This window comes from Bos javanicus, chromosome 20 (genome assembly GCF_032452875.1).
Source record: "Bos javanicus breed banteng chromosome 20, ARS-OSU_banteng_1.0, whole genome shotgun sequence".
Classification (NCBI taxonomy): domain Eukaryota; kingdom Metazoa; phylum Chordata; class Mammalia; order Artiodactyla; family Bovidae; genus Bos; species Bos javanicus.
This window is the reverse complement of record NC_083887.1, coordinates 41,971,355-41,985,740: the sequence shown is the minus strand read 5'-3', so window position 1 is coordinate 41,985,740 and position 14,386 is coordinate 41,971,355. Positions and strand designations below refer to the sequence as shown.

The window sequence follows — 14,386 nt, the reverse complement described above, 5'->3', positions numbered from 1 at the left end:
AGGTATTTGCTTTCTCAATGCCCAGTCCTAGAGGGACTTCTCAAAGGTTATTCCTTGTGCCGGGAGATCATCATCACTGACTTCTAGGCAGGTTTTGTTCTCCATTCCAGTTTTATTATTGATTGGTTTCACAGAGTAAAAACCGTATGCAGCAAATAAAAAAACTCGATAAAGTTTTATAAAACGAAACAAAAGTGAGAGGAATGGGAACCATTTCACTTTGTTCATAAATCAAACGTTTTCTCTCAACGTCCCTTTCAACTCCACACGGTCCAGCCAAACTAGGCTTCTGATCTTTCATGCTATGCCCTTGTTTCAGCAGTCCTGATGCACGTAATGTCTTTGCAAAGAAACTTCTTCCCATTAATTCCCAATGGCCAAATCCTACTCATCCTTAAAGGCTCAAACATCATAATAACCATGAAGCCTTCTAGAAACTCCACAGCCAAAAGAAATCTTACTTAACCTAAACAGCACACTTTCCTTGTATAATATTTAATGTAGTTCTCCCTTGTATTTATAGCTACTTATTTATACTTTTTATAGTGTACATGTATCTGTATACACACACACCTTCAACTATACATATATATATAGACACACACACATATACATATGTGTATATATACAGAAAGAGAGAATTTGTAATTGTTAACTTGCATTTTTAATTTCTTCTAGTAGTTTTTAAACTTCTTATGGACAGACTACTACTACTACTACTATAAGTCACTTCAGTCGTGTCCGACTCTGTGCGACCCCATGGACGGCAGCCCACCAGGCTCCCCTGTCCCTGGGATTCTCCAGGCATCAAGTAATATCTGCTCCCCTCATGAAGCCTAACTCAGTGTCTTGCACCAAGTAGGCAATCACTAAATAAAGGAGTATAAAATGAGCTCTCATCATATATTGTTTTTGCATACAGTTTACATAATGAAACAAAACCATATGATATGCTAAAGTCACCAAGAACTAAGTCACCAATTACATAAGTATATATCTGGCTCTTCGAATCTTCACTTTCTATTACACAGCAAACTTGTTGGAGGAAATGGTTTTACACAAACTCACAGTTAAGTGTCCTTCGTGATGATCTGGAAAATGAATGAATAAGTACTCCGTTGCTACCAGCTGCATTATGGAGTCACCAAGGAATTCCATCCTCTGATTGTGGCCTCTGGGGGGAAAAAACATCAATGTAAAGAGATCAATAAGCATTTGTAGATTCAAAAAAATAAAAATAAAAAATTTTAAGATATGATTTTAAAAAGCAATGTGTTCATCTTGCTTAAAGCACAAAACTAAACACAACTCCCCAAAGCCCCTCAACTGAGAAGAGATCTGAGTCAATATAGGTTCAGTTTCAAAGGAGAGTAAAGTGAGTACTACCTAAGGATTAAACAACTGCTGAAAGAAAGACTGGTAAATAGTACCTGGGCAGAAGCTGGGAAGAATCAATAGAAAAATAAAACACAGTTGAATCCTTGAACAACCTGGGGGTTAGGGGCAGCGACCCCCCAGGCAGTCAAAAATCCAGTTTAACTTTACAGTCAGTCCTCTGTACCATGGTTTGCACCTGCAGATTCAACCAAATGACACCATGCAGCACTGTAGCATGTACTTACTGAAAAATATCCACGTGTAAGTGGACCCATGTGGTTCAGACCTATGTGATTTAAGAGTCAACTGTATAGTACAGACAACAACCTTGCACAATCTTTACACAGACAAAATACAGCAAAAAGATCCAAGAATTTTCTATGCTAAATCTTTACCTTTTCATTGAAAAATAGACTCCAGTTTTCAAATCTGAATTCCAGGATAAGGACTAAAAAAATCTATGACAAGATTCTTTGGTTTTTTCAGTGTAAAGACAACTGTGAATATCTAATTTGGGGAAGAAAACCTGATGAGTGTGTGTTAGTTGCTCAGTTGTGTCCTACTCTTTGTGACCCTGTGGACTGTAGCCCGCCAGGTTCCTCTGTCTACAGGATTCTCTAGGCAAGAATACTGGAGTGGACTGTGGGGGAAGAAACCCAAAAACTGAATTAAAAAACATGTAAAAAAAAAAAAAAAAAAAAAACAGTTTTGGTTATTTTATCAGTTATTTCATTAGGTCATGTTCAAATCACTCACTCACAGCAGGGACTGGAGGGCCAAATTCATGCTATGGCCTGTTTCAGTAAATCAGGTTTAACTGGGACACAGCATGTTCATTCATTTATACTTTTCCTGTGGCTGCTTTTATGTTACTTTTGTGTTACTTATGAATCATCATGACTGTGACCACCTGGCCTATCTCTTCATAGGAAAAATTTTTACTTCCTTCACACTTATAATTTATAAAGAAATAAGATTCATGGCAATGAGACCAAAAATACTGGATTACAGCACATGCCCTGGTCTACACCAGTGTCTGGCTGCTCATCCATCTGAAGATGTGACTTCCCTGGAAATATGTTTGAAAACCCAATTCCTTGAAAGGGCACACAGCAAAAGTTTGGGACTGTGTGTCCAAATAGTCATGTTAGAACTACAAGAGTATTTCTAACTCACAGGGTCAGATGGTTAAATCCCACAGTTCTCAATGTGAATGCTCTTGCCAAAAGTCGAACATGTGTAAAAATTACTCCAATTGCATCTTCAAATTCAGTAAGTTTCTGTAGAACTGGAGAAGTCTCAATAAGTTGTCGATCAGTATTTGGCTCTTGAAGCTACAAGAAGGAACAAATAAATATCACAGGCAGTTTTTAGTTACAAATGTAATTATCAATTCTAAGTGTTTTGTAAACTTCTCGTTCCCACAGGCAGAAATTTCTGAAATGCCAATAAAACATGAAAGCTTCTTTCTCATCCCTTAGAATGGCAAACAAACCTAATATTTAAAGAAGGCTCAAATAATATTTTCCAACCTTCTATCAGATTTCAAGGCCAAATACTATACACAGATAGTTCAAAATCCTAAGTATTATACTAGCTCTCCAAGGAAGAGGCAAGCTGAAGAACCACTCTTAGGGAATCTATCTATCTGGTAACTCAGCAGTTCTCAAACTTTCTCAATTATCCTCAATTATCTATCTATCTGGTAACTCAGCAGTTCTCAAACTTTCAGTTCAGTTCAGTCGCTCAGTCATGTCCGACTCTTTGTGACCCCATGAATTGCAGCACGCCAGGCCTCCCTGTCCATCACCATCTCCCGGAGTTCACTCAAACTCACGTCCATCAAGTCAGTGATGCCATCCAGCGATCTCATCCTCTGCCGTCCCCTTCTCCTCCTGCCCCCAATCCCTCCCAGTATCAGAGTCTTTTCCAATGAGTCCTCTTCGCATGAGGTGGCCAAAGTACTGGAGTTTCAGCTTTAGCATCATTCCTTCCAAAGAACACCCAGGGCTGATCTCCTTTAGGATGGACTCAAACTTTAGCACTCATCAAACTCTTGCAGTACTTGTTAAAAGCAGATGGCAAGGCCCTGCACCCAGAGTTTCTCACTCAGTATGACTGGAATAAGGACTAGGAATCTGCCTTTCTGGTAATTCCCAGGTAACACAGATGCTGCAGGTATGGGGATCAGCTTTTGAGAATCACTGCGTTGAATAACTTGACCACTGTGTATCTTTCAAGGGGCTAATCTATTTTGGTAAATGATCATCATTAAACTGAATTCAGCTTACACTGGAGATTATTATATTAATACCACTAGGCAGCTGCTCCACGTAACAATGAGCCTTTAACCACTGCTGTTAAGTCTCTTCAGTCGTGTCCGACTCTGTGCGACCCCATAGATGGCAGCCCACCAGGCTCCCCCATCCCTGGGATTCTCCAGGCAAGAACACTAGAGTGGGTTGCCATTTCCTTCTCCAATGCATGAAAGCGAAAAGTGAAAGTGAAGTCGGTCAGTCGTGTCCGACTCTTAGCGACCCCAAGGACTGCAGCCTACCAGGCTCCTCCATCCATGGGATTTTCCAGGCAAGAGTACTAGAGTACTTTAACCACTAGCAGAGAGCAAGTATAAACCATCTGAAATGAATATTTTAAGGAACTTTGGGCTAGTTCATATTCATAAAATACTTTGAATTAATGTCACTTGTTACTGTGAAGCCTCTCATAAGAGAGTTCAGCCACTAGTGATGATGATTATATATATAATATATATACAAAAATGTATATGTGTGAGTATACATTTACATGTATATATTTATATATGTCTCCAAGGTAAAAGGGTAATAAAAGCAAAGAAGAGTGAGAATTTTTGAAACAACTGGGGGAAAGAGTGTCACCATATATAGATCTTTTAAATTCTAAAATCTTGAATAAAGTCATTATACTCTACTAAAATTTTAATTTACAATGTTTTATGCAACTGAAGTCAAATCTCTGAATTTCTAAGATACAAATTAGGTTACAATTTAGCAATGTTAATTTAGTATTTGTTCTACTTCGTAATAAGCCCAAACCTGCTTTCGTATTACTTTCCCTATAATAGCAGGCATGTAGACACACTGGAGACAACACACTCTGTCTTGAGTATCACTATTCTGGGGAAGAGAGGGGACCAAACCACAGCCAGTCAAGTAGCTCTTCCTGCCTTTCGAGCGATGGCAACTCCCAGTGCTTCGCCCACCTCACCCCAGACCACAAAAACACAATGCATGGCCTCGTTTTAGTATTTGTTCCAAAGTTCTCCAGTCTGATACCCCAGCTTAAAGTCATAATGCCACCGAAGGGAATCAAAGGATAAAAGCAGAAGGGGACAAAAGGCAAAGTGAAGCATCGTGAGTACCTGGAGTTACAAAGCTCACTGCAGACAGGAAGGTCACACTTACCTGGAGTGGGTGGAGAGGATAATTGAGCCAGACTTCGCGCAGGTCCTGGAAAATGGAGTGATGCCTTTAATGCTCAAGGGAGTCATTTAACACACTCTAGAGTACTAAATAAAATGCCATTATGTGAAATACTGAACTATTTCAGATGCTGACTCCACTTACTGCAAATTCGATAGTGCTGGCAAATGAATTTTTTAAAAGTGTTTTCACCACTCCAACTGCCTGTAGTGACTCTAATTAGCCTATTAAGCTGAGGAGGAAAAGAGCCACCCCCGCCCCCAGGAGTCAACAACACCTTTTAAAACTAAGTTACACATTCACTTAACCTAATACAGTGGATTAAGCTGCTGTTTTAATTATATGTTTTAGTTTACCATTCCCCAGAAATGTTCATCGCCTGTGCCTTTTGGAATTAAAACTCATCTCGAATGGTCCTTTACTTGGGCACTAATTCATTATCATTGAGTAACTTTAACATGGGAGTGGAAAACACCCATATCTAGTTCCTAAAGTCTTAGATTTGTGAGATCACACTTTTACTGAGGGTCACTACAAATGTATACTTGAAATAAGAGAATAAATAAAAGCATTAATTTTGTAGAAAATCCTAATACACTATTTTATCCACTGAGTTAAATCCAGAGGCATTTATAATAGACCTTCCTCAGGATTAAAGTGTTTTTCCTTCAGTTTTAGACTCTAGGGAGCCTCTAACTGAATCTCCTTTCAGGCCTTGACAACTGGTTTTTGAGATAAATGACAAAATTTTTTAAGAAAAAAAAAATTTTTTTTTAATTTTTGAAGAGGAAAAGTATAGTAAAATGTATTATGATGTGATACAGATGATGACAAAGGGAAATAAAAATACCTGATAATTTTGTACATCTTGCATATTAAAATATGTCTAGGTTTTGTTTTTGGTATTTTATTTTTGCAAATTTTTTTTTTAAGTTTAAATATCAAACTGTTCTTTTAAAGCTTTTAAAGAACTTCTCTTAACCAATTCAATAACCTTTCCCTGGAATTCTGTGTAGCATAAATTACACTGAATGTCACTCCCTTCCTGTGACTTTCTCAAGTTCTCTCACTGCTTTTCTCCCCCTGCTATACCTGAAACGGACATGCACTCAACTTCCACCAAGAGCCTGACCTACCCACTACCTGTTCCTCTGGAGTGCCCGCCGCCCCCACTGCTTTAGCTGCTGCCTGTTTAAATCATCTGCTCACCTCTGCTGCAGTTCTGACCTCTCATCCAAGCTACACATCCGTAACTCTAAGCGCCTTAATTGGCGTCTTTTACCTCATATCCAAATGACCAAATCATCACTTTTTACCTTCAACTAGGGATCATGGTGTTAGGAAAAGCTGTAGGCTGAGGAGACAGGCTGCCTGATTCAACCCTGATTCCCTGTTGGCCAGTTTCTTCACCTCCCTTAAGCCAACCTTTCCTCAAGCGGTCGACAAAGATAATCACAGTACCTACTTCAGAGTGTTCTCTGATGCCTCGATGAGCAATGTACTCAAAGCACTGAACCCAGTGCGGCACACAGGAAATGCCAATATTAACAACAAGTACATCAACAATGATGATAAACAAGTATCTCTTCGGACCAACTCCAATCTCCAAAGCAGAAGATTCTCAAGGACTTCGAGATTCATCTTTCTCCTTTCTCCTATGTCTTTTTCACTCAAAAACACTGATTTCTCCTTTGATGTCTGCTGCCACCCATGTTGTTGTAATAGCTTTAAAACCTCACAACTAGCCGGTTTCAATGGCATCCATTTCCCTGACTGCACCCTGCACTGAGATACAGCTCTGCCGCACCCTCGTGTCAGAGAAACAGAACACACCTTGCTGGGTTCCCAGCTCTGCTTTGTTAGCCCAGGGACCTTGGAGAAAGCCTCTACCTCCAGTTTGCTCTTCTGGAAAATGTTCATCAACTGTTGGGACATTAGTTCATGCAGCATGTTTTTACTGAACATCTGTTAGGTATCAGCTAAGTAAGACATTGAATAAGACACTAGCTCTGTCCTCAAAGGAGCCTACTGGGGAAGAATAAGGGTTCAGTTCAGTTCAGTCGCTCAGTCGTGTCCGACTTTTGTGACCCCATGAATTGCAGCATGCCAGGCCTCCCTGTCCATCACCAACTCCTGGAGTTCACTCAAACTCACGTCCATTGAGTCAGTGATGCCATCCAGCCATCTCATCCTCTGTTGTCCCCTTCTCCTCCTGCCCCCAATCCCTCCCAGCATCAGAGTCTTTTCCAGTAAGTCAACTCTTCGCATGAGGTGGCCAAAGTACTGGAGTGTCAGCTTTAGCATCATTCCTTCCAAAGAACACCCAGGGCTGATCTCCTTCAGAATGGACTGGTTGGACCTCCTTGCAGTCCAAGAGACTCTCAAGAGTCTTCTCCAACACCACACTTCAAAAGCTTCAATTCTTTGGCGCTCAGCTTTCTTCACAGTCCAACTCACACATCCATACATGACCACAGGGAAAACCATAGCCTTGATTAGACAGACCTTTGTTGGCAAAGTAATGTCTCTGCTTTTAAATATGCTAACAAGGTTGGTCATAACTTTCCTTCCAAGGAGTAAGCGTCTTTTAATTTCATGGCTGCAATCACCATTGCAGTGATTTTGGAGCCCAAAAAAATAAAGTCTGACTCTGTTTCCACTGTTCCTCCATCTATTTGCCATGAAGTGATGGGACCAGATGCCATGATCTTCGTTTTCTGAATATTGAGCTTTAAGCCAACTTTTTCACTCTCCTCTTTCACTTTCATCAAGAGGCTTTTTACCTTCTGCCATAAGGGTGGTGTAAATGAGTACAATTTAATAAACTATAACAAGTTCTATAATGGTGATGTATATGTTCCAAGTGCTGAGAAGACTCTGCCTGGGGTATCAGATCAAGTTTCCAAGAGGAGGGGACTCTTCAGCTAAATTCTGAAGAACACGAGGAATTCCGTACAGCAGAGGGAAATGATCAAAAGCAGGGCATGGTACATACTCAAATAAAAGGTCTCAAAGTGCACACACACAAAAGCGTAGTTCTTAATAAGCAGAACACCGAGAATTTTAGGGCAGCAAAAAACATGACACCATAATAATGGCTATCCGTCATTATATATATACATGTCTGAACCCGCAGCATGTACAAAACCAGAGTAAACCCTCAGGTAAACTATGGACTTGGGGTGATTATGATGTGTCAGTGTAGATTCATCTATTGTACCAAATGTATCACTCTGGTTGGGGCTGTTGATAGTGGAGCAGGCGGGGCATGTGTGCGTGGAGGGAATATATGGGAAATTTCAGGACCTTTCTCTCAATTTTTCCATAAATCTAAAAAAACTTTTTAATTTAAAAAATTTTAAAAAGTGATTTCTAGAATGGCACAAAGAGGGAGTGGAAAGAAAGGAGACTGAAAAAGTAGGTGGGAGTCAGATTATGGGAACTATGAAATGCTCTGTTGTGTAATACAGGCTTTGGCAGGCAATAAAGAAACCAAAGATTTTGAGCTGCAAAGACCCTAATCGAATCTGTGCATGAAAAAGAAGACAACGCTGCATGAATGATGGACTAGAGCAGTGGGGAACGACAACAGTTTAATTATTTCAGGTGAGAGACGAGGAGGACAAATGTTGAAGCAGCAGGATGGCCGAGACTAGGGGCCGAACTGCCAGGGGTCTGTGACTGAATGAAGACGGGGAGAAAAAGCTTAAGGACAAAAGAAGAGCCTGAGGTTTCTGGTTTACATCATAAACTGAGAGAAGTGTATCTGGGGGCTTAGGTGACAAATTCAAACACTAAACCTGTTGCGATGAGGTGTCTGTGGAACACCCACATGAAGCTGCCTGAAACCAGTCTGAAAAGACACTTTTTCCAGTTTCAGGAGCTCTGAAGAAAGGCCACGGTCAGAGAAACTGGAACCCACATGCAAAGACCAAAGAGGGTGTGCGAGGGGCAGTGGAAGACTAGGAAAGTTTATATAGGGATCGCTGTCTTTCTAAGAGGGTCATTGGATAGCTGAATGGAAACAACAGCTCTGAATGTACCAAGTACATTGGGTCACACAGACCTGAAAACACAGAACTGGCAGAATCTGCCTGGGGCTGAAAGAGTAAAAAGCAGTCCAGGCTGATAAAGAAAGATGACACAGAGAAAGCCAGCTTCCAAATCAACAGGACACCGTGCTTCCTCAAGGTCTTACAGAATCGGGAAAACCGTGGACGACCCGCTCTCGGAGGGGGACCGCTTTCCCACCAGGGCTGCCCTCTGACCTGCTTTGCTTTGCTGTGTCTGAGCCCTGTTCAATTTCACAAAAGAAAAGACACACGAAAACTAAGCTGAATGTCAGCTGTCCCACTGATAAGATAATGTTCAGACTCTGCTTTTTCATTTGGTCATTTATTCAATTCATTCCTTTAACAAATATTTATTAAACACTGCCCCTGCCAGCACTGAACCTGGTACTAGAAATGTAAGATAAGCCTGCTAAGTAGACAAGTGGGAGAGAAGCAGTTTAAAGAGAGAAAAGAATCTAAACAAAACTGAGGCTGTTAAGAACACCAGGTGAAAGCTGCGTATACATCAGGAAGGAACAGAGTGGATGGGGGATAGGGGCAGGAGTAGCTGGAGATGGGACAGGCCGAAGGGAGGAGGGGCTCACAGAGGCAAGACTGGAAGAGGAAATAAGGTAACGAGGTTGCTGAAATCGCCCACGAAAGATAAAAGGCCAGAACAAAGTTATTTTAAGATTTGAGAAAAAGACTTAAAATACATCTGTTACAGTTATAAATCAACATGCAGACTTGTTTATAGGTTGTAAGACAAAATGGGGGACATGGAACACTGGTGGATAATGTTCCCGTCAGGAGGAAATTCACACATATAAAATCATCACCTATCTCTATAAAAACAGGTAAAAGAAAATCAAATCCTCAGAAATGAACATCATCCAGGTCCCATTTTTCAAAACCATTGATTCTTTTTTTTTTTCAAACTATCCTAAGGAATATAGTAATAACATCTGACAGCCACTTAAGTTGAAGGTTTCACAAAGGCTTAAAACACTGGCTTGCCATGTTCTTTATTGCTCCGTGAGGGCTATTTCATTCAATTAAAATGACATTTCAATTTGGAATACAGAGTTGCCTCTCTCTTTAAATGTTAAATTGACTTGTTTTGGTACAAAAAGAATCTAGTATGCTCTATTACATGCAGGATTAAAAAGGTAGCCCTGGCAATATTAATAGCTTAATACTTTGTAACAACAGAAACTATTTTAGAATCTATCATTTTTTCTTATACTATAATTTGCTTTTAAAAAAAGTACTTTCATACTCTTATTCATAGCTCTATCAAAAACTCCCTATGAGCTGACTTTCTAAAATAAATATACATTTATCTAGTCTACATAATTACATAAAAACAAATCATAAACAGAAAAGTCAAAAGACTATAGCTTCAACTAAGCCTGCATGGGGTAGGTACCCAATGATTATTAAATATAAAATCATAATTAATTTTATGATACTTTAAAATAAAGCAAGGTCCTACCATATTTGTATTCATATTTAACTTACAAGTGACTATGAGGAAAGATGGGGTTTTGGGTAGAGGATAAAGTCCTAGTGTAAATGTCCACAGATCTTAACCATCTGTGACAGAGTTGAATAGCTATTTTTGAAGTGCTTGAAATCTTACTATCTAGGGCAGATTTGGGGTTTTTGTTTCTCTTACATGCTCTTTAAAATACAAAGACTAATTGATATAAAATCCCCTATAATGATATATAACTGAGAAAAATCAAATGAGTTGAAATAAATACCGGATCATTAAAGAGTAAGCGTCCAAATAACTGCTTGGCTTCCTCCAGGCTTCCCTCCAAGTAAACAGCTCCTAGATAAAAGAAGAGAACGCCGAAAGGAAGGCTGCATTAATATTCAGAGAAAATTACATATCTCTATAAAAAGCAAAAAGGCAAGCCAAAACCCACTCATGGAAAAAATCGACCAGATCAGAAGCAATTGTTTTAAAGGTAGCATTTTCCCTCTTTTAACTGCGCTTTGTATTATAAGTTAGACTGAAATACAAAATTCAATTTACCAAAATATAAACCTAATTTTTTAAGAAAAACAGGCCAACTATTATCTATCATAAAGGATATGGGTATGAACCATTACTGAGGGAACTATACACAAATACTTGACTTTATGAAAATATTGTTTCTTTTCCTATATTTATAGTTTATATTTCAGGCCACAGACAAAATATGAGTACAGATAAATTAAGGCTTCTGCCAATAAAATAGTAGGATAAACTTTACCTTTAATTAAAAATAATTCTTAAAAATTTTTTGAAATAATTAAGCACTGTACACATATTTACCACTAATCATAACCAGTTAGTACTACAGTAACATTTTAACTGGGAATCAAACAACTCTGGAGTAGGGTGGTTCTTAAAATCATATTTTTCATATCTGTCTTCAGAAAGGCTATTTTCCATGTAAAATAGAAACTTAGTCACCTGGGCTTTTGATGACTAAATACATTGATTATTTATCAATAGAGGTAGTAATAATGATAATAATTATAACAGTGATGATGATGATGATATTAGTAAAAGCAGGGGTTTGAGGAACCACTTACGCCCTAGGCCCTATGCAAAGCATTTTCACATTCTTATCTTCACCTTTAAGGACACCTCAGTAAGAAGATATTAGAAAAGACTTATAGGTTTGGGGTCCACAGTAGGTGATCTGGGGAAGGGGTAAAGGAAATGGAACTTTGCCCTGGATTTGCTGCAGTTAGGATCAGATATTAAGGTTGTTACAACTCTGTGAGCTAAGTGATACTATCTCCATGTCATAGATGGGAAAACTGGGGTTCAAAGAGATTCAGTAACCTGGCAAAGACACAGAACTGATTAATGACGCGAGAGGGAACTGAACCACGTGTGCCTGGCTATGGAGCTAACTGTAACATTAACTGTCAAAAATATGATGGGAAAAAAATTACAGAGCAGTCATTCCACATGACAAACCCTCTGAAAATCGACATATTTGTACAAAACAGACATAGCTGTGAAAAGACTGTGGATAATTATTAAACATTCTCTTGCTACCATCATCAGCATAAAACTATAATGGGAAGCTTTTATATTCATTTTCAAAGGAAGAGGGCAAAACTGATAAGGAAGTACAGAGGCCTTTGAAAAATAAAATGTATGAAATCATCTACCTAAAAAAAAAATCAAGGAATTGTCAATCTAACATCTCATGGTAAAGCATCCTTGCAATCACCAGCTAATTAACTCTTCATAACTTTCCTGTACAAACAGCTAATTATATTCTGGTTATAGGAAAAAAGAAACTGAGGAAGTAAAGAGCCTGAGTGTCTGCATTAGCCGTGCTTTAAGTGAATAAACAATAATTGTAGAGACTCAGGCCCTGGGGTTTTTAAATATGCAGTGTCTTCAAGATGTTTAAAGCAGAAAATCCTGTAAAATAGCTTCAAATTTTGTTTAAAAAAAAAGTATTAGGGCCTAACCAGCAACTTATTTATGTATGTGATCCTGAATCAAATCTGGCAAGTAATCTATCCTCATATTAACTCACTTCAATTCAGTTCAGTGTATACTAAGCATGTACATGACATGATACAAGAAATTCAAGAAAAGAAAGCGTGACTGCTGCTCCGGAAGAACCACAATAACTACAATACAAGGAGGCGGGTATCATACTGGGGACTTCACAGTATGATATGAAGCTTTGGGAACAAGTAATTTTGTCCCAAGGCTTCACACTGAATTTTATGTGCTCTCCAGACATTTCAGACATGCAAAAAACTAGACTATAAAAGAGAAATTACCTATTAATGCTTCAAAACAATTAGCCATTGCATGCCGAAGGTCTGATTCTCTACAAAGGTCAGGTCCATGAGCATAAAGCATAAACCGATCCAGTTCAAGTTTCTACAAAATTCAGAATGACAAAAGTTAGAGAATATCAGCAAAATCATAACTGTTATAACTCAGCATCTCCTAGGCGGTACAGTTACAAATTAACAGGCCTTAGGTGAAAGTTTAATCTACCATTCTTTACGAGTCCATACATACAGTTCAGCGCGACCAATTTCACATTTTCCCCAAGCAAGCTTCTATGAACTCTGATGATTCAAGCAGGTTCAGAATGGACCAAATCTGATCTGCCCAACTCCAAGTTCAGAAAAAGCACTAGCCTAAGTTTGGAATAAGACTCTTACAAGGCCGTGCCTTTGAGTTTACCCAATATGTCTAGAGATACAAACTCAACCCAAAGTTAACCTCTTGGATTCCAAAGTTACATGGTACTGATGGTCTTTGTACTGTATGAAAAATCAAGAGATTTTTACGTGGTGGAGTAGATGGGGACTCTCAGAAGACTTAAAAATGCCTTATTTCTCTAAATCTTTTTTTTCATATTTAATAAGGATTTGGATTTGGGGAGCCATATATTTTTGTACTTGTGTCCCTTTGTGAGGTTTCCACACTCATCCTTCTGAAGGCTGAGTAAGAATCTGAGCAATGGGTTGGAACTACCTTAAGGGCTCTGGGAATATTGTTTGTAATGAATTATATTTTCTTTTTCTATTTGGCCTCAGACAAGTTTAGAGACAGATTTATGGTGCAATTCTGGAAATTGTATAGGACTGATGAACATATCTGGGTACAATAACTTTACCTCTGGCTTTATTTTACTATCTTACCCATATTTTCTCTTTGTTTTGACTTCAGTCCCTACTTATTTCTCTTCCTATTGTATCATAAAGGACAAATCAAGTCCTTTTAGAACTAGACACAGTATAAATGGTTTTTACAAAACTCTTGAGATTGAATAAATGGAAATCATAATTTGTTCCATAAAAGGAAAAGGACATAAACATTGCATAAGCACACAATAAATCAGTTTCTATTACCATATAATTCAATTCAATAAATACCTACTAAGCAATAACATGCCACATAATATGGAACAAGTCACAAGTCAATGAACAACCTAGGACAACATGAATCTCATCAGCTCTCAGACAAAAGAGACTCAGATATTGTGTCTTGGTATGTACGTTAAAAATAACCATATTCATTTACATTGAAAAAGAGACAATAAAATAAAAACAGGGCATATATGCTATCAGTATTTTGGATTGGTAGGAATTCATGAGTATATTATAAACTCAAATGAGAGTTTTGACTACCACGAATACAAGAGAAGAAAGCACCTTTTTTCAAAAACTGATCCCCAAGTACAAGAGTTTATGCTAGAATATGTAAATTTTACTTGTTTCACAACTTCACTGGGAAAATCCAATTGCTTGCTATCTCTGGAGCCCTGCTTTGAGAGTAGAATGCAAGCCATTTTTATATTATAAACAACTATTCTGGAATGTTATGAATTTTCTAACTTCTCATAATCCCGGCTCCATATCCTTATTTTTTCATGAAGGCATTAGTGGAAATTTTAAAAAGGAGAGTGATGTTCCACTGTGCATGTGTTAAAATGTTCACTGTCTGGAGTG

General features: G+C 38.5%; 1 protein-coding gene across 3 annotated transcripts in view; it reads right to left on the bottom strand.

Annotated features, from left to right (window-relative positions):
• Positions 1 to 14,386, bottom strand: part of DROSHA (drosha ribonuclease III) — a 122,740-nt gene that overhangs the window by 18,999 nt on the left and 89,355 nt on the right. For all 3 annotated transcript variants that reach the window (XM_061393809.1, XM_061393807.1, XM_061393808.1), the window contains 5 exons: positions 12,701 to 12,803; positions 10,657 to 10,727; positions 4,821 to 4,865; positions 2,554 to 2,711; positions 1,069 to 1,174 (listed from right to left, as the gene is read on the bottom strand). In XM_061393809.1, the coding sequence (XP_061249793.1) occupies positions 1,069 to 1,174; positions 2,554 to 2,711; positions 4,821 to 4,865; positions 10,657 to 10,727; positions 12,701 to 12,803 (483 nt within the window). The remainder of the gene's footprint in view (positions 1 to 1,068; positions 1,175 to 2,553; positions 2,712 to 4,820; positions 4,866 to 10,656; positions 10,728 to 12,700; positions 12,804 to 14,386) is intronic.